General features: G+C 47.3%; 1 protein-coding gene across 1 annotated transcript; it reads right to left on the bottom strand.

Annotated features, from left to right (window-relative positions):
* Positions 1–10,473: 10,473 nt before the first annotated feature.
* On the bottom strand, positions 10,474–24,093 carry LOC116816173 (ficolin-2-like). The gene is made up of 10 exons (XM_075060545.1): positions 24,012–24,093; positions 22,356–22,469; positions 21,903–21,956; positions 21,602–21,637; positions 20,565–20,609; positions 19,677–19,712; positions 18,729–18,856; positions 14,085–14,214; positions 13,345–13,479; positions 10,474–10,723 (listed from the first exon to the last, which is right to left on the bottom strand). Exons 1-10 carry the CDS (start codon positions 24,091–24,093, stop codon positions 10,476–10,478), a joined length of 1,008 nt encoding a protein of 335 aa, XP_074916646.1. The 3' UTR covers positions 10,474–10,475.
* Between the last annotated feature and the right edge of the window lie 1,007 nt (positions 24,094–25,100).

The following is a 25,100-nucleotide window of genomic DNA, read 5'->3' as shown; positions in this document are numbered from 1 at the left end:
CAACGTCAGACTACTTGTTTCAATGACCCGGAGAGAGCTGCAATTCTCAGTACGTTCGATTCAGTTCCCATCTCTGACAGGCTGGTGTGGATCGGAGCCAACCCACACCTCTCCCACTGCTGCAGTGTGGGACACAGGCCCCTGAAATGGGGGATGCAATCAGATCATCGTCTCCCCATTGTGCCCCTTTCAGTATCTTCTTCCCCCAAAAACTTCCCTGAGCTCCTTCCAATTCCCCCAAATATTCCTTCATTTCTCTCACAGCTTCCATCTTTCCCTCCCTTGTCCTCAACACGCCTCACTTCTCCGTGCATTGTCTGTGTCCCACACTGCAGAGCTGATAGGTGGAGGGGGGGGAGCCTATGGGGGGAGCCCTCACCCCTGCACATGGAGTGGGGTTGTCTTGCCCTCGCTTCTTACCCCACATCTCCCAGCTCAGCAATGTCTCCTCAAGAAGCTGCCTAAATCCTTCTACAGCAGCTACCTGGTCAGAGCTCCCTGTTCCCATCACCACAGGTCACAGGTGGTCACCAGGTAGGCCAGGACACAATGTTGCAAGCAAGAGTCTAAATGCCGTGTCTCACAGGCACCACCATTATAGAGGTGAGTCAATGTGATAACCAGAGGGAACTTGTCTACCCCTCTTGGCTGCCACGACATTGTGGGATTGGCTGTGAGGATGGTGGGACAGCTGGACAAAGCGAGCAAAGCAGTTGAAATGCTGCATCTCCTGACCAGTTTGGGATTGTGATTAAGAAATATGTCCAGGTCTTTGTGTGTGAGAGACGTTTTGAGATCCAGTTTTGCCAAGTTCTGTCACTTGGCAAAATTAGTTAATCTGCATGGATATTGATTTCTTTCATACCTGTATGTGCTCCTTGGTGATATGGATGGTAAATCAGATTTAAGAGGGGACTAAATAGGCCAGAGGTTCTCAACCAGGGGTATACAGAGGTCTTCCAGGGGGCACCCAACTCATCTAGATCAGTGTTTCTCAACCTGAGAGTTTCGACCCTCAGAGGTATCAGAGGGGTAGCCGTGTTAGTCTGGATCTGTAAAAGCAGCAAAGAATCCTGTGGCACCTTATAGACTAACAGACATTTTGGAGCATGAGCTTTTGTGGGTGAATACCCACTTCGTCAGATGCAAGTAGTGGAAATTTCCAGGGGCAGGTATTATATAATGCTAGCAAGCAAGCTAGAGATAATGAGGTTAGTTCAATTAGGGAGGATGAAGGCCCTGTTCTAGCAGTTGAGATGTGAAAACCAAGGGAGGAGAAACTGGTTCTGTAATTGGCAAGCCATTCACAGTCTTTGTTTTAATCCTGAGCTGATGGTGTCAAATTTGCAGATGAACTGAAAGCTCAGCAGTTTCTCTTTGAAGTCTGGTCCTGAAGTTTTTTTGCTGCAGGATGGCCCACCTTAAGGTCTGCTATAGTGTGGCCAGGGAGGCTGAAGTGCTCTCCTACAGGTTTTGTATATTGCCATTCCTAATATCTGATTTGTGTCCATTTATCCTTTTCCGTAGAGACTGTCCAGTTTGGCCGATGTACATAGCAGAGGGGCATTGCTGGCATACTGATTGGCGTATATTACATTGGTGACGTGCAGGTGAATGAACCGGTGATGGTGATGGCTGATCTGGTTAGGTCCTGTGATGGTGTCGCTGGTGTAGATATGTGGGCAGAGTTGGCATCGAGGTTTGTTGCATGGATTGGTTCCTGAGCTAGAGTTACTATGGTGCGGTGTGCAGTTGCTGGTGAGAATATGTTTCAGGTTGGCAGGTTGTCTGTGGGCAAGGACTGGACCTGCCACCCAAAGTTCCTGTGAAGTGTGAGGATCATTGTCCAGGATGGGTTTGTAGATCCCTGATGATGCGTTGGAGGGTTTTAGCTGGGGACTGTAATGTGATCGGCCAGTGGATCTGTTGGTTTCTTCTTGGGTTTGTCTTGCAGTAAGAGGCTTCTGGGTACATGTCTGGCTCTGTGATCTGTTTCCTTATTTCCCTCGCATGGCGGGTATTGTAGTTTTGAGAAATGTTTGGTGGAGATTTGTAGGTGTTGGTCTCTGTCTGAGGGGTTAGAGCAGATGCGCTTGTAACCTCAGTGATTGGCTGTAGACAATGGATCGTGTGATGTGGCCCGGGAGGAAGCTGGAGGCATGAAGGTAGGCCATAGCAGTCGGCAGGTTTTCAGTATAAGGGCGGTGGTTAACATGACCAATCACTTATTTGCCACCGTGATGTCTAGGAAGTGGACCTCCTGTCGTAAGATTGTCCAGGCTGAGGCTGATGTGGGGTGAAGCTGTTTGACAAATTGTGGCTAGAATTTTTCCAGAGAGTTCTCCTCCCATAGGTCGCAGAATGAATTGAACATGTCATCATGTAGCGTAGGTAGAGAAAGGGGCGTGAGTGGAGAGAGCTGAAAGGAAGCGTTGCTTCCAAGTCGCAAGAAAACTGTTGCCATATTGTGGGCCCATGCGGGTGCCCATCAGCGGTGCCACTGGATCTGGAGAATACTATATCCGTCATCAAATTGAAATAGTTGTTGTTGTGGAGATAAAGGCACAAGCTCAGCAGCCAGTTGTGCTGGCATCCATCAGGGATACTGTTCCTGATAGCTTGTATACCTTCTTGTTGTGGATGGTTAGTGTAGAGCGCCTACACCTGGTGCAGGATGGTGGTTTCTGGAAGGTCACCAATGCTTGTACGTTCTCAGAATAGTGTGTCCACGCGAGATATCTGGAGCTGGCTGGTGGCATAGGTCCAGGTAGACGATCCACCATATCAGACAGTCCTTCGGTAAGAGGCCAATCCTGAGAATGATCGCACCACGTCCAGCGATTCTGGGTTGTGAATCTTGGTATAGATAGAAGATAAACCTGGTTCGGCCAGTATGTTGATTTGTCCGGGTGAGTGTAGGGAGGTGTCAGAGTGCCGAACGTTTTGGGGGTTTGTACCCGCCATAGTAATAGACTTCCAAGCCAGAAATGACATTGGATTATCTAGTCCTGACCTCCTAAACACAAGGGAGTCTAGAAAATAATCTTAGAGCAGATCTTTTAGAAAAAACATCCATCTGATTTTAAAATGTAGTAAATGGAGAATCCATCATGGCCCTTGGGAATGAGTCCAATATTAATACCCCACCTTATTTCCAGTTCTGAATGGGGCTAGGCTTACATAAGAACATAGAATTCCCCAAAGATGCTACACAATCTAAACAGATAAGACAAATGCGAAGGTGGAAGACAAAGAAATGTGTTATCTCATGTTGGCAGTTACTATATGGCCCCAAAAATCTGAAAGGAGGACAAGTGCTGTTGCATTTTTCTGCCTTATGGTATACTTGTGAATTTTTCAGATGGACTGATGGCATGTTGGATTTTGTAGAACCTTGAGGGTTGACCAGAATGTCTCCCGGATATGTAATAGGAGCCTATAGAAGAAAAAGCCCCAAATATCGGGACTGTCCCTATAAAATCGTAAAAGCAGCAGAGAATCCTTTGGCACCTTATAGACTAACAGACGTTTTGGAGCGTGAGCTTTCGTGGATGAATACCCACTTTGTCAGACGTCCTGCGTCTGACGAAGTGGGTATTCATCCATGAAAGCTCACGCTCCAAAACGTCTGTTAGTCTATAAGGTGCCAAAGGATTCTCTGCTGCTTTTACGATTTTATAGGGACAGTCCCGATATTTGGGGCTTTTTCTTCTATAGGCTCCTATTACTCCCCACCTCCGTCCTGATTTTTCACACTTGCTGTCTGGTCACCCTAGATGCGCCTGAGAGCAGATCACTGCCGTGGTTTATTTCTTTATGTGCTTATGAATTTGCATGACTCCAATCTGTAGAGCAAGAATACCACTATTCTCCCTGGGTGCAATGGATATTTCCTCTTTACACTGGGGAAGCACGATTAATATTGTATTGTGGTTTCTGGTCTCACGTAGGTTTCGTGTGATAGACCTTGTGCTGCAGGATTTACCTTGAGCAGGATCCGCTTCTCTGAGCATGCCATTGGATGTCAGATGGGTTGTACCATCAGTGAATGTTAGTTTGTCATCTTCTCCAACTGCCAAGCTGTGTATTTTACTCATGGGTGAGTCATCACCAGGAGGAATTGAACCTGCAGCCTCTGTAGCTAACGATGTAAGTCACTGCCTCTTTAGCTGAAATACTCAGGTGTGTAGCCTACAAGTCTGTAGCAGACTCATCAACCTCTGTCTGTGGCCCAGCCATCACCACGTGAGGACAGAGCACCACACAGGGAAAGGACAGTACAGCTGTAGAGGGGTGAAATTTGGATGGTTGCAACTAGCCAACCCCATCTTAGCTGATGTTGGTCCAATGTCTTTGAAAATATGCTGTGGGTTTCTAGGCACCGTTCACTTCTCTGCAAATCCCAGTGATGGACTTAGCTGGCATTATGACGCTGGACACAGCTTTCCTCAGTGGCTCTCACAATACACATGCCCAGTGTCAGATGCCCCTGCTATTGGACAGACAATCTGCATTATACACTGTCGCACTCTTTTTTTCACCAAAGGCCAGTCCACTGCAACCTGACACCTTCACTCTTCTGTATCTAAGATGAGATCTTTGGGACAGGGACTGTCTTTGTGTTCTGTACTTGTACAGTGCCAAAGACAATGGGATGTTGGCCTGTGACTGGCGGTCCTAGGTGCTTTCATAATCCAAATAATAAACAATTAAGATAATTAATAATTCCCCTTTGTTGTGAGCCCAGGGGGACATAGGGTTAGTTCAGAGCTTCCCACGGGCAACTGTATATTACTTTCCCCCATAGTGGGACCATTGCATGGCTATGGAACAGCTGATATGGGCCACACTTCTTTTGCAAGCAGGTCAATTTTTAACAGTGCCACGTCTCTTTATCTCCGCCTTTGCCGTTGGTCCTTCTTGCATGAGTTACAGGTTGGGCCGTTTTGCCATTGACCTCAGTCGGAGCAAGATAGAGCCTCTTATGCTTTTGTAAAACTTGGTGTCCCCGACTCCCCACTTGGTCAAATGAGTGCAAACATGGAGTGAGCCCACTGATGTTAGTGAAGTCACTGTGGAGTAATCAGGGCTGGACTAATGCATGGGCAAGCTGGCCACGTGCCTACGGCCCAAATTCGGGGAGGAGGAGGGAGGGATTGTTGTTTCGTTTTGTTTTGACCATGATATAGTGAGGACCAAGCAAAATGTGACTGAATGGCATTGTAAGCTGGTGTGCGGAGTCACAGCACTGCTCAGGTTTGGCCCAGTCACCCCTCCATCATAATAGGGAGTGGCTGGGCCAAATGTGAGTGGCCAAGTGACCTGGCATGTGGGATTGCAGCCACTGCTCAGGTTTGATCCAGCTGATCCCCCACCATGACTACAGAATAAACGCCTGCTTCTGGGGTAAGTGCTGGGGGACTCTCCTGCTGCCAGCACTACCTCTTTTGAGAGGAAAGAGGCCCTTGCTTCTGGAGAAGAAAAGGATACCTCATGGCATGGCTGGTGAATCCCCTGGAAGGGGAGGATGGCCCTGCCACTTGCATTCCAAGTTGACAGAGGCCATTTTGGGATATGCCTTGGGACATGGATTACTTTAAACTGGCCCTGAGGGCAGGATTAAGGGTTAGAGCATAGTCGTCAACCATGCAGCATGGGGCCCAATGGTCACATCACTGTAGGCTTTTATTTTGAATCAGAAAACATTTTTTAAAAAAACATGCATCTCTGCGTCCCGCAGCAAGAGGAGGCTATGGAAGCAACATGTCCCATCAGCAGCCCCTCCAGCACTGGAGCATGCCCAGCGGCTGCGGCTCCTGCAGGATGGAGAAGGAAACTTCTACTAGCAGCAGCCTTTGCTGGCCATGCTCAGAGGCTGTGACATCTTGCAATGGGATTGCAGGGCAGGTGGCTGAGGTGACACGGGGCATGCAGGGTCAAGTGCCTCCCCCCCGATTGGCCTGCCCAGGGGGCAGCCGGGCCTGGATGGAGGGTGGCTCACCCCTGCTACCATCTCCCCAGCCAGGTTCTCTCAGGCAGCTGCTGTGCTGCACAACCTGAAGCAGCCAGCTTCAGCTAGTGTGAGAAGTGGCTCCATCCCGGTTCCCACCCAGGCCCAGCTGCCAGGGAGAATGGCCACCCATGCCAGAGGGGAGTGCAGTGGGAGAAGGACAGAGCCTCCTCTGCCTGCAGGTAAGAGAATGCAATGGACCCAGACTGGGCTGCAGGGTGGTGGTGGAGTCACTGGGCAGAGGAGACATGGGTGGGGGAACAGGAGTTCACATGTCCTCCCCCTTAGATCATGTCCCCCCACTATGGGTGAGGAGCATGAGTCATCTGTGCCTGGGAGCCCTGTAAGAATTGGGGCTGACTGCCAGGGATGGGGTTAGACACATGCAACCCATGCAATTGCATCAGCCCTGACCCAGCGAAGGAGCCCCCTGCCATGGTGATTAAGAGGGGTTCTTGTGATGGTGGGTGCAGGAATTGAGTGGGAGAAGGAAGATGACAGGGGCAGATGAATAGCTGGTGAAGGCTCAGGGCTGCTTGGCCATACAACATATACCCAGCGCAGGCCGCAGCTGTTGTTTGAGGCCTGCTGGGACCCCTAGGAAAAGCCGTGCACAGGGAAGGGGACTCTAAAGGGGTGGCTCTGCCACAATGGTGTAGCCCCAATGTGGGATATTTGGGTGGGCAGGTAATTCCAGGGGGGCTGGGAGGGATGGGGGACCCCACATCCCCCCAACCCTGCAGCCAGCATGGCCAGGGGCTCCCTGCGGCCTGGGTGTGTACCCAGCCCTGGGAGAAAATGCTGCTCTTCAGCTCTCCTGGCTCCCTTCCAGGTCCTACCGCCCCACGCCAGGCCCGACCCCCCCCAGGTGGCAGGCCTACCTTTTCTGAAGATCTCCTCTAGTGCCACCAGCCACCCGCTCGTGAGCAGGAGCACCAGGCGAGCAGAGCAGAGCAAGCCCCACACCCTGACCCCACTCCCCAGCAGGAGCGCCGGTGGGTGGGCAGAGTGGGACAAGCCCCCCCATCCCGATCCCACTCCCCAGCAGGAGCACCGGTGGGGCGGGCAGAGTGGGACAAGCCCACCCCCCGTCCCAACCCCACTTCCCGGCAGTAGCCACCCAGGCCCACGTGTGGCTGCGTCCCGGTGCTCTGCAGGGTTGAGAAGTCAGACAAGTGGGACCTTTCTGGAATGGCAGAGCCCTCCCATTTGGTTGAAGCCCCCCCGGCGGCCATAGTTCCTTCTCCTCCTGTTGCCTCCTAGAAGCTTCTGACTCCCAACTCTGCTGGCAAGTCAGCAGCTGGGTTTGTGTGCTCTGAACTCACACAATTGTTAGCAGGTCATGTGTGATTTGTGGTCAGGCAAAAGTCCAAGTCTTTGGTGTGGGGTATGGCTCTTGTGCAGCAGCAGCACTTGGTTGCAGGGCCCGTGTCAAGATTATGATTCCCCTACTCTAACCTATAGCGTCCAAAAGATGGGGGTCCTGCATGAACACCCTCTAGCTTAATACTAGCTTAGAATGATAGAGCTGCCACCAGGGCGCGCAAAATACTGTGTTTTTGGACACTTTCTGGCCCCCACCCTCCTGGGGACCCCAAAGACTCAAAAACCCCTTTGGCGTCTCACACAAAGGGAAAATAAACCATCCCCCCTCCTTTCTTCCCCCAGATTCTCCCCTTTCCCTGTGGGTAAACGCGGAGATAACCCTGTTGATTCCTCCTTGAATCTTAACAACAGAGAGGTAAATTCACCTCCCCACCCTTTCTCCCCCTTCCAGACTTCTCCTGAGAGAGAAGACAGTGATCGTGACACCAAAGAAATAGCTTTTCCTCCCTCTTCCTCTCCTTTCTCCACCAACTTCCCTGGGTGACTTCAGACCCCCTCGGAACACCCTTGGCATCTTACACCAGATAATCTAAATACGAAAATCAATGCAGGTTCTTAGTAAAGGAAAAGCTTTAATTAATGAAGAAAAAAAGGTAAAATTTATCTCTGTAAATCAGATGAAAATGTACAGGTGTCTTTCAGCTATAGATACTAGAGAACTCCTCCCCCCCAGCACAATAACAAGTTTGCTAGGAAACAGAAGATACATCCATTCCAGCAAAATACAACGTTTGGCAAAAAGAAAAATAAAAAAAGGGAATATTGAAAAATAATTTTAATTTTAATTTGAATAAAGAAGGCTAAATTAAAAACCCCGGGGGCCCCTTCTAAACTGTACTTAATAATGTGAACAGAAGAGCTTCTCTGTTTCAGAAAAATTGAGAGTCTGTATACATGTCTGGTCCCTCTCAGAACCCAGAGAGAACAAAGAAAAACCCAAAAAGCACAAACAAAGGCTTCCCTCCACCGAGATTTGAAAGTATTTTGTCTCCTGATTGGTCCTCTGGTCAGGTGTTCCAGGTTTACTGAGCTAGTTAACCCTTTACAGGTAAAAGATACAGTAACCCTTAACCATCTGTTTATGACACCGGGCCAGAGGGAGCAGACAGCAGGGCCTGGAACTGGGTGGGGGTGTTGAGGATGGACAGGGGAGCAGAGCAGGAGGTGCAGAGGCAGGGATGAGTGGGGTGGGGGTGAGGGAAGTGAGAATGTGGGACTCGTGGTGGCATAGGGGGGCCCACAATAAAAACCTGCACGCAGGGCTGGCCTTAGGGAAAATGGCACCCTGGACGAATGTGTATTTTGGTGCCTTTGGCCCCTGTGGGCTCCCAATCCCCCTTTGCACCCTTAACCCTTGCGCCCCTAACACCTGCAACCGCATGGGGAAACTGACCTGGATGCATGGAGCTGCTGACATTGCTGTTTGCTTCGCCCCTTTGAACGCTGCTCCTCCGTGCGCCCCTTGGGGGTTTGAGGGGGGGTGAGGAGCAAAGTCAGGGCTCCCTGCTTCTGGGTCACTTTGCCCTCCCCTTACGCAGCCAGGTGGGAAGAGAGCAGCAGCGGCTGATGCTCACCTCACAGCACAGACCAGGTTGGGAAAGTGACCTGGATCCACAGAGTGCTTGGTGTTGCTCCTTGCTCCTCCCCACACAGCCCTCTGAGGGTTTGCAGGAACGTGGGAGGGGAGCAGTATTTGTTTGTCACCGCTCCACCACGGATGCCCCCCCCCCAGTGCTGACCTGCCAGCCAGGAGCAGTTTCTGACTATGCACTGGCAGTGCACACTTCTGCATAGCACCCCCCTTCACCATGGCGCCCCTGGGCAGTCACCAAGGTGGCCCTCTCCTAAGGCCGGCCCTGCCTGAATCAATGCTCATCTTTTTGTTCCTCTGCCACAGGGAGAGATGGAGACAGGGGCGGGGGGGAAAGAGGTTGGATGTGGAGTCCAGCCAGCATTTGCTCACCTACCCGACTGCTAAATCTTCCACTGGGACTCATACCAGCACAAAGAGGGGAGATTGTGGGCTGTTCTGCCTCACAAGGCATGAGCAGGCATGGGCTGAGCGATGGGACTTTCTAGTGCAGGTTTAGCCTGAGATTGTCTCAGTGCTCTTCTGTTTGCACCATCACCCTATTTAGACATGCCCCTTCTGCAGCCACAGCACTGCTGGCAGAGGGAGTGCCCCTCTCTTGTACTCCCCAAGGGAGCCAGACCAATAATGTGCCTGGCTGCCCAGGGTGCACTCTGCCCACAGTGTTCACAACGCAGGGCCAGGCACATATGGGCTTTAATGCTATTGAACTGGCTTGTGTACACAAACAAATCTGAGACGTGAAATCATTGAGCAGCCTTTGCTTTATTGACAGAGGGTAAGGTTCTCCAGAGTCAGAGGCAGCATCTGAGGGTAATGAGTCACTAACACCACAGGAAGAATTGCATGGTAGCGGTAGGAGCTGTCTGTGGTGCTTCTGGGAATGGAATCAAGTGACAGCAGAGCCATGTAGGAGAGGAGACATAACCTAGATAGAGCTGGCTGACATTTTTCAAACTACGAGTTAGAAACAGCTTTTGAAAAAAAATATGAAAATTTTCATGAAATTTCATTGATGTGGTTGTAATGTTTTGTTTGGCAGGAAAAAATCATATATTTTTTAATGTTTTCTGCAATTCTTTTTGAAAATGTTCTCAGGCTAACAACTACATTTTTTTCTTTACAGAAAGCCAGGGTTTTTTTTAAATGATAAAATAAAATAACATTGTCTGATATCAGGGAGAGGAATGAAAAAAAATCTGCAAGAATTTAAAAACACAAAAGCAAAAATGGGTTAATTTAGAACCCACTGCAATGAAAACAACTTAGAAATTACATTTCCCCCCAACAAAACTATTTTAATCTTTTTTATCAGCTGTAATCCTAGCGCACTGCGCTAGGTAAGTGTGTACGATGATGTCTGCCCCCTAGTGGCTTGTGCATAAGGAAAAAAGCTTTACTGTCAGCTCCAGATAAATGTTCATTATGTCAGGCCTATAATGCTATGTAAGAGCTAAGTATAATTATTATAACTGCCTCTCTGATTGGCTACACAGTCCTAATTTTCATCTCAGACAACCAGTAGGAGTACTTGTACCCTTTGCCTGAAGCCCAGTTCACCCCATCAGCATAGCTTTCATAGGCTCCACTCAGGTATAATCCGTTCAGGTTGGACATATGACATCCCCGGTACCACCAGGCCCCTTTATAGGTTACAGCACAGTTAGTCTCAGACACGTCATTGTCCTGGTCGTGGGTTGAAAACATCATGCCGTTTTGGTCAGTTAAGGAATCCCCTGTAGAAACAATTAGGTTTATTTATTACATGTTTTTACAGAGACCAAGTGGGTGAGATAATCTCTTCTTGTTTATTTTTTACATTTTATAGTTCAATTCTCTCTTCACCACTCAGCAGAACTGTCCCTCAGGTGCAGGAGAGAGACTGCAGTTCTACTTCCAGTGAGGAACATTTTTCATCAGGCCATATTTTGATCTCAGTTACTCAACTATAGATCCAGAGTAACTCATTGCAGTCAATGTGCTCAGTCCTTCGGTGTCTTGAAGTCAGTTTGCAACATTGTGGTGGTATAATGTGAGCCCACTGCGCTCCTAAACTAACAGCTTATCCAGGAACCTGCTGAGGATTCAGGATCATAGAATCAGAGAATCATAGAAATATTGGTCTGGAAGGGATCTTGGGAAGTCATCAAGTCCAATACCCCTGGCTGAGGAAGTGCTAAGTAATCTAGACCGTCCCTGTCAGGTGTTTCCCCAACCTATCCTTAAAAACTTCCAGTGATGCAGATTTCACAGCCTCTGTTAGAAGCCTATTCCAGAGCTTAACTACCCTTATGCTTAGAAACTTAATTCTAATTTAGATCTCTCTACCACAGATTAAGTCTATAACTTCTTGTCCTACCTTCAGAGGACATAGAGAACAATTGATCACAGTCCTCTTTATAGCAGCCCTTAACATATTTGAAGACCATTACCAGATTCCCCCCTCAGTCTTCTTTTCTCAAGACTACACATCACTAGTTTTTTAACTTTTCCTCATAGGTCAGGTGTTCTAAACCTTTTATCATTTTTCTTGCTCTCCTCTGAACTCTCTTCAATTTGTCCACATCGTTCCTAAAGTGTGGTGACCGGAACTGGACACTATTCTCTCTGTGAGGCCTCACCCACGCTGAGTAGACCAGGACAAGTATCTGCTATTTCTTACATGCCACAGTCTTGTAAACACGCCCAGAATGATATTAGCTTTTTGTGCAACTGCATCACATTGTTGACTCATACTCAATTTGTGATCCACTCTAAATCCCAGTTCTTTTTCAGCAGTGCTACCACCAAGCCAATTATTCTCCACTCTGAAGTTGTGCATTTGATTTGTCCTTCCTAAGTGAATCACTTAGCACTTGTCTTTACTGAATTTCATCTTGTTGAATTCACACCAATTCTCCAATTTGCCAAGGTCATTTTGCATTCTAATCCTGTCCTCCAAAATGCTTACAACCCCTCCCAGCTTTGTGCCATCTTCAGATTTTATAAGCATATGCTCTACTAAATTATCCAACTCATTAATGAAAATATTGACTACCAGCAGACCCAGGACTGTCCCCTGCAGAACCCCATTAGATATACGCTCCCAGTTTGACAGCATACCATTGATAACTACTCTTTGAGCACTGTCTTTCAACCAGTTATGCTTCCATTTTATGGTAATTTCATCCAGACTGCATTTCCCTAGCTTGCTTATTCCAAATGTCATGTGGGATTTTGTCAAAAGTGTTAGTAAAATCAAAATATGTCACATCTCCTGCTTCCCCCTTATCCGCTAAGCCAATAACCTTGTCAGGAAGGGAATTAAGTCTAAACGGGCTGATCCCCCAGGTTACTTCCTCCACAAAATGGTGTCCCCATTACATTCCAAAGACTTATCAGAAATGTTGTGTTTTTCTGTATTATTTTTCTAACAAACATCTCGGTAGTTAAAGTCCTCATTACCATAATACACCTGTACCAAGAGGTCACTTCAATTTTTTACCCTTTTTCTCTTTACCCAGAGACTATCAACTGGTCTGCTTCTTGCCTCCTCCTGGAGCAGAGAACAAGTGTATATACTCTGGCTGTATAATTCAACACCTCCTCCCTTTTTATCCTGCCTGTCCCTCCTAAACAAGCTATATCCCACTATACCAACATTCCAGTAATGAGTCTTATCCCGCCCAGTTTCTCTTATGCCGCTTAAGTAGTAATTCTACTATTATACTAATCTTTCCAGCTCTTCCTATTTATTCCCCATCCGCCTGCAATTTACATACAGGTATCTCAGATATTGAGCAGATTCCTTGACTGATTTCCCACTTCTTGCTTCTCTGACCCTACATGCCCCCCACAGATCTAGCCCTCTGTTAAGGTGGCCCTTTTTTATGCTTAGCTGTTGGCTTTTGTCACCTGGACTTTTAAATCTAGTTAAAAGCCCTTCTCCCTACTTGCTTTGTCAGTGTGCCTAAGCAATCCTGCAGTGATGTGTAGAAGACTCTGCATGGCACAAACTATTTCTGTCTCTGGTATACGGGGGTCTGGATGCATAGTTTGCATGAAATGGGGCATATCTACCTAACCAGTGACTTGTTCCAATACTGATGTGCCTACTTAGTTTAATTCAGATATTTCTATGGGGCATTAAAGCTAATATAGAAAAGCAACCAGCACGAGGTAGGATATCCATATTATACTATATGTTTTGTTGTCACTAGTCCTTGTATTCCTTCTATAATACTTCAGTTGCAGAATAACTGATGTTTCCTGAGAGAGATCACTTCCACAGAACACCTCACCTTTGCTTCTGCCATAGAATATTTTGCATCACATTTTTCCATCTGCCACAAGGGTAAAGGACGAGATCAGAACCTACCTGCAGTGCCATTAACAAACTCTCCAAGGATCAGCTTGTATCTCTGGGACTCTCCTGCAATTTTGAATGATCTGTAGATAGCAAATTGATAGTTGAAGTCAAAATCTTTGAGATCGACGCGAAGCTCCTGGGGACCTTTAGAAAACAATTTGAAAGCAAAATGTTCAGCACCTTCCATTAGTTTTTATTACTATTAATTTTTGTTTTTATAGCAGGAGCCTCTAGATGCCCCAATCACGAATCAGGCTCCATTATGTTGGGACCATTATGATAATCTAGTCTGAATTGCCTGCATCACACACATCACGAGTTTCACCCACTGATTCTTGCATCAAGCCAATATCTTCATATCGATCTTTATCAATTCAATTTCCACCCACCAACCTAACCTCCCTATTAAAAACCTGCTCCGTGTTATGCTTTGCTAAGGTAGTTGAGAATCTATGACCTCATCCACGCTGTAACATCCCTTATTGCTGTACTGTGGGCGAACCACCAGAGGACCAAATGCTGCTCCATGAATCATGACTGGAGCTAGCCCAGCTACCACAGCATTACTGGTTTCAATAGCTTTGTGTGGCAGGACTGGGATGTAAGGAACAGGAAGGGGTGTCTGGAGCTGAAGTGTTACCTCTACTGATGGTACAAGTCTATACCCTGTAACCATGGTTAAAGTGTGGGAACAAAGCTCGGTGGAGAAGGTTGCTGTAAGGAAAAGAATGCATCAGAGATGTGTTTACCAAGGGATGTTAACAGGTGGATATTGTCGTTCCCCAGCCAGAATTCTGACAGCTGGCTGCCAAAGCCTCTCTTGTACGAATTCCAGTCACGGAAAAAATCCACGGAACCATCCACCCGTCTCTGGAACACCTGCAGGAAAACAGGAGGTTCTTAGCTGGGAAATCCCACAATGGTTTCCATCCTTCGTAGAACAGGAGGCCAGAAACTCTGAGACTGTAAATCACTGGATGAGATTTTGGGCTTGGCTACACTTGCAAGTTGCAGCGCTGGCGAGGGGGTTACAGCGCTGCAACTTAGCAGGTGTCTACACTTAAAAGCTCAGCCAGCGCTGCAACTCCCTGTTTGCAGCGCTGGCTGTACACCTGGTTCTGGCCTTCGGTGAAGCGAGACCAGCGTGGGATGCTAGCGCTGGTCTCAGGTGTGGACACTCACCAGCGGTTTTTATTGGCCTCCAAGGGTATAGAGGACTTATCCCCAGCTTCCTTTTCAGCCTCTCTGGTCATTCTGCTTTGCACTCCACTGCCCTGGGCTCAGAGCCTGGAGGAGGAGGGGGAGGTTGTAGAGGAACCCGAGAGGGAGGCTTACTGAGGTGTTTGGAGACTCGCCAGAAGTCTGCAGGCAGGAGCTTTTTCCAGCCAGGAAGAAAGCTAGCCAGTCGCACTGCTGGACTTGTAGTGGAGGAACCAGCAGAGGAGACTGTTCTGGTAAAAGCTTTTATTACAAGGATGCAGAATGTTTTGGGAGGCAGGGGGGTATGGCTGCCTGCAAGCATGCCTAGATGTGGAATAGCCCATTGATTTTCCTTTAGCTGCTCTTTGCTTTCCACAAGTCACCGAAACCCCAATGGCTTCCACAGTGAAGCAACCCCCACCCCTTCCCAAGGTGAGCTGCGTGGTGCAAGATGGCTCTGAGAGTAGCTTGCAGGGGTCAGTGTTATTTCCCTGTAGCTGCTCTTTGCTCCACAGATCACAGAAACCCCAGGCTTCCCCAGTGAGCACCGCACCCTTCCCAGGTGAGCCATCGTGCAGCCCCACCCCTTCCACTGTGAGCCACGTGTGGGGAACTCGCCATCTCTATCTGGCAGCTGCGCATCTTCATGTGCTATGCTCAGAATGTGTAAATGATGCTTCAAAAAACTCTTAAAAACAATGCGGCTCTGTAATTAACAGTTTTATCTCTCTGTGTTTTTTTTTAAAGGTGACTCTTGATGTCCCTCAGTGCAGACTTCTGAAAGACTGCAAAGCTTAAGAAAACCCAAGGAAGACCTAAGAAGAGAATGGTGAGCAGTTATGAACTGTATTCCACAAGAAAATAAAAAGTTGCAAGACTGGAGGGTAAGGAAATGAAAAAGGAAGAGGCTGCCAGATAAGGAGAAGGCTGCCAAAGAGAGAGGAATTGACTACCAAGAGAAGCACAGATCGGCAGGGATGACTTAAAAAAAGTGGAAAAAAAAGCTCTCATTTCCTTTCATCGTATTAGTTTACTTTCCCATACTATATGAATAATAAAATATATAATTGCATCATATATGCTGTTGATGTTTAATGACTGTTGTTTCACACTGTGGGTCCCCGCACTTCCCTGGGGGTGTGCACATGTGGTGGTTCCAGCTGCCCCTGAAGGGTTTTTAATGCCCTGGAAATGCAAAGGGCAGCAGGTGGATGGGGCTGGCTGAAGCAGGGCAGGGCGATGGAGGTAGGGTCTTGGCTGCCAGGCAGGGCAAGGGGATGTGGGGCTGGTTGGAGACAGAAGGGGTGTGGGGCGGCTGCTTCAGGCAGTGGGGTGCAGCTAGGGGTTGACTGGAAACAGGGCAGGGGGGTGGGGCTGGGCAGCGTGTGCAGAGCGCTGGTGCGGGCAGCAGTGTGTGGGGGGCTGGCTGGCTTGGGCAGGGGCTGCAGGGGTGGTGTGGCAGGGATTGGCTGAGACAGGACAGGGGTGTTTTGGCAGAGGTGGCTGCAGGCAGAGGGAGGGCCAAGACTGGTGTGGGCAGGTCCATGGGGTTGCAGCAGAGGCAGCTGGAACCCCAGCCCTTTAAGTAGCCCCAAACCCCTTCTACTCGGGGACCTTTTTAAATAGCCGCGGGAGCGCTGGGGAATGCAAGAGGGAGCGGGGCTCCGGCGGCTATTTGAAGGACCGGGTGGCAGGCACGCTGGAGCCCCAGGACTTTTAAATACCCCCCTCACTGCCCCATGGCTCAGGGGGGCTATTAAAGGGCCCAGAGCTCCAGACGGGAGAGCGGGGTTGCCCGCTCCGGCCGGAGCTCCAGATGGGAGAGCGGGCTTGCGCGCTCCGGCCGGAGCTGCCGGCCTTGCGCGCTCTAGCTGGAGATCCAGACGGGAGAGCGGGGCTTGCCACGCTCCGGCCGGAGCTGCCGGCCTTGCCGCGCTCAGTGGAGCTCCAGACGGGAGAGCGGGCCTTGCCGCGCTCCGGCCAGAGCCCCCGGCCTTGCCGCGCTCCAGCTGGAGCGCGGCAAGCTCCGCGACTCCACTTTCCTGGCTGGAGTCCCAGTCAGAGCGCGGCAAGCTCCACGACTCGCTCTCCTGCCGGAGTGCGACAAAGCCCCGCCGCCCCACTCTCATGGCTGGAGCCCCGGCCGGAGCGCCGCAAGCCCCGCAGCCCGGCTGGAGCTCTAGCTGGAGAGCGGGCCATGCCGCGTTCCCGCCGGCGCTTCACTCAAAGGAGCGGGACCATGGAGCAGACTGCAGCTGGGGACGGGGTAAGTTAAAAAAAAAAATTAAAAAGGTGCCTAAGGTGCGGGGCCCTCTTAGGCGTGGGGTCCGATTCCCTGGCAGCAAGGGTCGTTGGAACAGGAAGCGGAATGACCCGCACCCTTCCGTCCCCTTCCCACAACCCACAGCGGACAAAATGGGACGAGGTGCTCTGTGGGATAGCTGCCCACAATGCACCACTCACAACAGCGCTGCAACTGGTGCAAGTGTGGACACACTGCAGCGCTGGTCGCTGTCAGTGTGACACACTGCAGTGCTGGCCGTACACAGCTGTACGACCACAGCTGTAACTGCCAGCACTGCAAAACTGTAAGTGTAGACAAAGGCCATTGGTACATTAGACATTTCAAAGCGCTGCCCCGGCAGCGCTTGAAGTGTGAGTGTAGTCAAAGCCGCAGCGCTGGGAGAGAGCTCTCCCAGCGCTGCTTGTAAACCACATCCCTTATGGAGTGTAGCGTGCAGCGCTGGGAGCCGCTTTCCCAGCGCTACCGCCCTGATTACACTGACACTTTACAGCGCTGGCATGCAGGCTCAGGGGGGTGTTTTTTCACACCCCAGTTGCAGCGCTGTAAAGTGCCAGTGTAGCCATGGCCAAAGCCTTTACGTGGTCAGATCTATTTCAGCCTCAGGTGACCGTCACGGATGGAGGCTTGTCTCACAGGATCATATTAAATCTTGGCAGCAACAGCACTAGATTAAAGGATCACATGGTCTGAAAACTACAGCCCTGGTCTGGCAATCAGGAGACCTGGGTTCTATACCCAGTTCTGCCACTTGGGCAAGTCCATCACCTCTGCTTTCTGTGCGGCCCTTTCTCTGCCTTGTCGATGGAGACTGTGAGCTGTAAGGGACAGGGGCTGTCTCTCAGGGTGTGTGTTCAGCACCCAGCACAATGGGACCCTGATCTTCATCACATTCTCTAGGCACTACTGGGATATAAATAAGCAGAACAATAAATTGGAAGGTTTAAATGTGAGGTACATACAGGGTTCAAACCCCTCAGCTCCCTAGAATGCTCTCTTCTCTCATAATCAGGGGCTGCCTGAGCGACAGAGCAGCTGAGGCACCAGACCTGTGACAGAAGTGGAAGGAAGAAGGAATTCTGGTTCCAGAGTCTGGGCAGCTATTGAGGAGGCTCTGAGAGCAGGCAGAGAATAGTCAGGAGAAGGAAAACCTGGTTAACTGTGTCAGACCAGTGACAAAAGTCCCTTCAGAAGGGGTCTTTTAGATTCTAAATCTCCGAGTTCCCTCCATGAAACCCACTGTGCTCACAACCAAGGATTAGGAGAAGCAGAAGTGCTCATAGGTGCCAACTTTCCCCAGTGCCGGTGGGTGCTTGTGCCCTCCTGCCCCCCCAGCACCTTCCCGACCCCACCCTTTCCCTGCCCCTGCCCCGTGCCCATTCCAACCCCTTCCCCAAATTCCCCACCCCAACTCCACCCCCTCCCTGCCCCTATTGGACCCCTTCCTCAAATCCCCGCCCCAGCCCCGCCTCTTCCCTGAGCATGCCACATTCCCCCTTCCCCCTCTCCTAGCCACGTGAAACAGCTATTTTGTGGTGCAAGTGCTGGGAGCTATGGGGGAAAAGCAGGCATGCGGCATGCTCAGGGGAGGAGGTGGAGGCAGAGTAGAGGTAAGCTGGGCAGGAAGTTGCCAGTGGGTGCTGAGCACCCACCAATTATTCCCCATGGGTGCTCCAGCCCCGAAGCACCCATGGACTCGGTGCCTGTGGGCTCAGGAAGTGTCTGTGTTTTTGTTCAGCCTACCACGATGAGCTAACAGCTTCAGAGTTTCCATCTTCATGCTTTTCTACTAGCTACAACTCACTGGTTAAGGGCCACCTCCCATTCTTGGGACAAAAAACTGTTATTCAAGAAAAAATATCCATTGAGTTTCATTATGCTCTGTTCTTACAATCCATCCTCCACCATCTGTGTGCATGTCACACAGCACAGTCATGGCGTTACAGTGACGGGGGTAGATGGTGTACCAGCCGCTCATGATTTTCCCTCTGGCTAACAGCTCCTCGCAGTTCTTTGCTCCTGGTTGAAAAAGGAATTGAAATATGTAAATTGGTTGTATTAACTCTCCTTGGAGTAGGGATTCATAGGCTGCTTTATGTTGCACCAAGGGCCAGATCAACTGCAGAATCAGATAACTGGAAAAGAATCTTTGAGTCATCTCCTCTCCTCCCCACTGTAGTGTTTGGGAAATGGGTACTAGCCCTTTCAATAGTTTGTTGTCCCTCTGTGTTCTATCTTTGGAAACCTACCATGACAGCAACGTATGTACCCATCTAGGCTTGGCATTCTCTCTGTAGTTAGCAAACCAAATTATTTAGACTCCAATGTGCCAGTGTGATTGTATGAAGTTTGTTTGCAAGAGGAAAAGACACAACCACCTGCCTAACCCCCTGTGTTCTGTGTGAGACCAGCTCAACCTGGACAGAGGATTGGCTTAAACCATCTTGAAAACTCATGGAAACTGAAATGTGCACAAAGATTTGTACTGCAAGTTCCTATGCAGCATTTTGAAATCTCTCTGTGAGTCAGAGGGGCTTCCAGTCATTATGTGACTGGGTGAGCACTTATCCCGAAAGAATATCAGATATTCACAGGAATACTCATATCAAACAGTTTGCAAGTGAACCCATTGGCTGAAATGTATTTCCACAAAAGATTCACTGGCCACCTAAACCCCTTCATTTTAAAAGATCAACATCTCTTTGCCGATAGTTTGAGAACAGCAAATTGGGTACATCACAGATGTATTTTTTTGTAATTTGTCTGTCTCTAATGGGTTTTCATGTTTAGGTCTCTGGATGGAATGAGATGACATTTAGTGGTCATAAGAAACTCTCACCTTTCTCACACTGCATGTTCTCCAGCACTTCCTCTCCTAGTCATGAAAAGAAACAAAATAGAAAGTGAAATGGAACTAGAAAATGTTCTACTGTCTTTTAAATTATGTAATTGGCCAACAGTGACAGCTGGGATAGCAAAGTACTAGTTATCTTGAAAATGCTCTAGACAGGTTTTATTTGTGAAAATCCAAGTGCTAATGGATTCACACACATCTCTGATCTGAGTCTTCCAGCCTGAACCATTGAGATGGCTCTCATTATGTAGCCAACACTATTTTGTAACCCTCTCATGAGGCTCCTACTTGCACGGCTAAGAATTGGTCCTTAATAGACTAAATGAATTGCTGGTCAGTACATAGGATCAATGCCCACAGAGTCAGGGGAGTGCATATGCTTACACTAGCTGTGAATTTGACTCAATATTTTTTTTAAAAAAAATTCCAAGTGACAATGGGAGAATATCAGTTAAACAAAGTACTTGTAGAAAAAGGATCATTCCTTTAACTGGACATTTAAACAAGATCCATTGTTTTGTGATTCGTACTCTGCACTCCCAGTTGGAAATATAAAGAGAGGTAGGAGAAAGTGACCTTTTCTGGGATACACATCAGGATCTACAGATTTCACTTACATTTCAGCTGTTCTTTCTAATACCAAAGGTCTTCTGGCTAGCATTGTTCCAGACATCACAACACATGGATGGCCACATGTTTTTGTAAATGGGGCTATTTCTTTGTAGACCCCAAATCTTACAGGGGAATCAGTGGGCTTGATATTGTGGACATGGTAAGTATTCAAGAAGCAAGCTTCTTAAGCCACTTAATTTTTAGTGCTGCATAAAACTGAAAAGATGTGTTCAGTATAAAGGAGAGTGCAGAGGGTCTCACCAGGTATTCCAGGAAGTCCACGGTCTCCCAGGTCTCCTTTACTTCCTAAAATAAGAACTCAGAATAAAATTCTTGTTTTGCCTAGAGATCACTTACATAATTCAAGATCTCACTACAGCGAACTCTTGGGTTTAATTATGTAAGAGGCTAGTTCAAGGCCTATCCACCACCTACACTCTGCACAGTCTGTTAAAGTTGGTGTTTTGTGGGACTTTACTGATGCATTTACAATGTTGCCAACAATCATGAGTCCCATGATAACTATTGTTTTCCTTAAAGCCCAAGCTCCTGGAGTCAAATGGATATGACATGATTTCAGCCTTCAGTCTTAAAGAAAAGGTAAGTTTCTACCCCTCGAGGCTTTGGAGAAAGCTTCAAAATGTGACCCCAGTGCGCCCTAAAGGTTCAAAAAGCAGAAGGCAATAAAAGAACATCATATCTATTATTTTTACATAATCTCATGATTCTAAAACCAATCTTCTGATTTTTGATGAATCTGACTAAAGATTTTCAGAGATTTGGGGCGACAGTACTGCATTTATCTTATCTTGTCTTCTGCATTGGCTGAATTTCACCTTTACACTGTGACTATACTGCAGTTGGGACCTATTCCCTGTGACTCCACAGGACATTGTGGCATATCAGACATTATAATTAGAGCTGAGTGAAATTTTTCCAGTTAATATTTTATTCACCGAAAAATGCAGGTTCGGCTATCAAACAGTTCATGAATTTGGGTCACATTTGTTAAATACATTCAGCCAAGTAGAAGATTTTTCCACATACTCCTAAAGTTTTGTTTCAACATTTATGAAATGTTCAAACACTTCGTTTTGTCATTTGGCTATTAAACAAAAACACTTTGTTTAACCGGAACCAATTTCATTTCAGCTTCTGTTGGCAAGAAGCTGGAAGGAAAAATTGTACAATGAGACAGGGCAGGAGGGGGGATTGTTGCTCCCAATTTCTCTATCACCGTGAATAGCATCATAAAGTGCCCTGCTCTGCAGTGAGAAGAATCATTTGAGGTCTCTCACCTTTCAGTCCCTGGAGGCCCGCAGCACCTTTTTGTCCTGAATGAACAAAAAAAAAAAGGGCAGTAAAGACTGATCAGAGATACCGAGATCTTGACAGTGGATCAGATCTGAAGTTCTGTTGCAGTAATAAACCCTTTATTGTCAAATATAGAGTGAAGGGAAGCTATGGTGGTTTTGGAGCCCAGATACTATAGGAATTGGCATTTTATAACTAGCTCTATTTTATATTTGATTAAAAACTTATTTCCTGTTCTTAGGTCACCTGTAGGAAAACATAGTTCTTTGCCCGTTGTTATTTTACCTTTTTGGCCAGCTTTCCCCACCATTCCAGGGATCCCCTGAGGTCCCCGTTGTCCTGAAAACACAGAAAAGTGACTGTATATTTTTCAAGGCATTGTAAGTACTGAATACATAATTCCCACCCACCACCCCAACCTGGAATTACAATATCCCATTTGTGTCGAAATTCAAATAATGTATCTGCATCTGGTTCCCTGAGTCCCTGATCTCTAAGGTCACACAGTGAGCCAGTGAGACAGATGGGGAAACACCAGAGGATTTGGTTGCCAATCTGATACCCCAAAGGGAATGGACCATACTTCAGAGCTTGAAGCTCCAATCCCTCACCACTGGACATGGGGGATTGGCCATCTGATTTGAGCAGAGTTTCCTCATATCAGGATCAAGGGGAATCTCCAAAGTCTGAGCATATTACAAAAGTAATTACCATTCAAGGCTCATTCTTATTCAGTACCTGTATGTCCTGCAGTTCCTTGGTCTCCTCTGGGCCCTACAGCACCCGGAATTCCAGGGCAGCCTTGGAGAATAATGAGTTTCTCGGTACTGTTGAGAGCCACTACCCTCACCACTGGGGAAAGAAATGATCCGTAAACAATGATTGTCAGGTTCTCAGGATTGGAAATGTTGCAGAAATCCAGAGGGATAAACCCAGCTAATAGCCTAGAGAGTTCCTGCATTTTCTTTTCTCTATTAGCAATGATATCCAACATTTTCTTTGGTTTTATGCATTTCAGACACAATGCCCTAATATGAAAAGTTGGGGGTTATTTCTATTAGTCTTTGTTTTCAGCTATATTGAAAACAAAAGTTAAAAATAAGTTAATTAAATTTTTGTATTTAAAATAAATCACTTCAGAGTTAATTTTGATGTACACATCCCTCTGCAATGTTTGCAACCCGACCATTGCAGCATTGTGTTAGTTCACGAGAATCCCTTAACAAAATTAACTATAGAGAAACAAAAGTGACACTGAGTAGCCGGTTCTCATTGTGCAAGTGAAATGAAATGCAGAGGAAAAACAAATAGCTGCCATTCAGTGAAGAAATTGTCTGAAAGTAAATTAATTTAAAAAACAGTTGCTGTTAGAAGCTCAGGAAATACATTTTAAAGAACTAAATATGTTTTTTAACCTAACAGTGCCATCCCTATATTACACACATTGTGAGATTTAAAATTATTTATAGGCACATCAGTGGAGAAAAATAGGGACACACCTGTCAACTCCATTGATCTCTATTGATGTGAAAATTTTTGAGGTAAACAAAATGTGGGTGGACATGGTTAATATTCCCAGTGACAAAGGAGCTCTTCCTCCAAATATGGAACATTTGGGCATAAACTGTACATAGCAAATGATTTTAAAATGATCATGAATGTAAGTAAAGGAAATGTGAAAATAAATACTGTTCTGAAATAATACTAAAATAAAACTTCAAATGCTGCTGGATTCTCAACCCAAAGCGCAGAAATCAATGTGTTGACACAGAAAGAGTTGTATAGTGGATTTATAGTGATAGATGCACAACAGTTGCGATTTTACAAATAATCATCTTAATTTGGTCAATGTGAATTTTAAAAAGCAGAGAGATCTGAAATCATAGGCTCACTCTGAGCTTTGAAGATTGAGATTTTATTTTCCAGAATTTAGGTCATCTGCCTGTGTAGGTCGGTCAATCGCCAGATTGGAAATGTTTTGTCCCCAATATGCAGATGAGATGGAAACTTTAGACAGAGAGATTCTAGCACCAGCGTAGAGACGTTAGAAGACAGTTAATGAACACGAGGGAAAGGAGGTCAAGTCAAATTTTGAAGAATCTCAGTGAAGACAAGAGACAACAATTTCACAACATTATTTGCAAAAAAACTGTGTCCTTTTTTTGAACACCTCTAGTCTGTGACGGGCACTTCTGCAATAGAGAGTAATTTCTACAAAGGAATTTTGTACAGAGAAGCTGTTCTTATTATTTAAAAAGCACCATAAGCAGGCAAAGCACTTTATAGACATGTAGGACAAGAAACATTCCTGAACAGATCCCCGTTCCCCAGGGTCCATGTTGGCAAGAACCACACTATGAAACGCAGTTGGGAACAGGATTATTTTTCACTCACCTGGGCAGGTGTCCTGGGCCTGACAAACAGCTGCTGCTAAACAGAGTAAAGAGAGGAGGGTTTTCTGGGCAGCTCTCCCCATGGCTGGTGCTGGTCTCTGCAACGGCAGCTCCACTTGTCTTCTCGCCACCTCCTCCTCTACTTTAGTATTTCAGTCCCTGTAAGCCTTTTATATGCAATAACGAAGAGCCTAGAGCAAATAAAGCTCTCTGCCTCTGGCGTCTCAGCGCCTCCTTCCCACTCTCCACATTCCAGCAGTTTCCATTGAGATGTTTATGCTGCAGTGGCCACAACTATAGCTGATAAAATGGCCTGATAGAACATGTTCAGTACTGGACTAGCAGTTGTTGCTTCCCCCGCAGAGCAAACACGGTATCGTGCAATGATGATTATTGAACAGAGCCAGTCTGAACCTTTGCTCACAAAGTTAAGTCATGCGAATGTGTCTTCTGAAATATTAAAATATGATGCCAAATAATGAGGCCCAGCTGACTTTCTCCATCCCTTCAAAGCCTCCTGTTGGCTTCAGTGGGAATCTTTGGGTGAACACGGAGAGCAGGATTGGGTGAATTTACTAGCCAACTGCTCTATTATTTGTATGACAGTAGCCACAGGAGACTTTGTGTCAGATTGGGCCCCTCTGTGCTGAATGCTGTGCAAACCCCATAGTAGGAGACAGTAATAGAGGAATAGGTTCCAAGACCAGAAGTGACCATTGTGATCATCTAGTCTGATCTTAGCCTACTGTATAACACAGGCCACAGCACTTCCAAAAATAATTCCTAGGGCAGAGCTTTTAGAAAAACATCCAATCTAGATTTTAAAATGGTCACTGATGGAGAATCCACCACAACCCTTGGGAAATGGCTCCAGTGGTTAATCACTCTCACCGTTAAATAGTTACAACTTCATTTCCAGTCTCAGTGTGTCCAGCGTCAACTTCCAGCCATCTCTTTCCCAAACATCTTACAATCTAAATAGCCAAGACAAGTGAAGGGTGGAAGAAAAGAATTATTAGCTCGATTTTTTTCAGCGCTCTGTGTGCCTGTGTCATAGAAATGATAAATAACAATGATGCATGGCCAGGAC

Source organism: Chelonoidis abingdonii, chromosome 24 (assembly GCF_003597395.2).
Source record: "Chelonoidis abingdonii isolate Lonesome George chromosome 24, CheloAbing_2.0, whole genome shotgun sequence".
In the NCBI taxonomy this organism is placed as follows: domain Eukaryota; kingdom Metazoa; phylum Chordata; order Testudines; family Testudinidae; genus Chelonoidis; species Chelonoidis abingdonii.
Note: the sequence above shows the minus strand (reverse complement) of the source record. Positions and strands in the feature narration are given on the sequence as shown.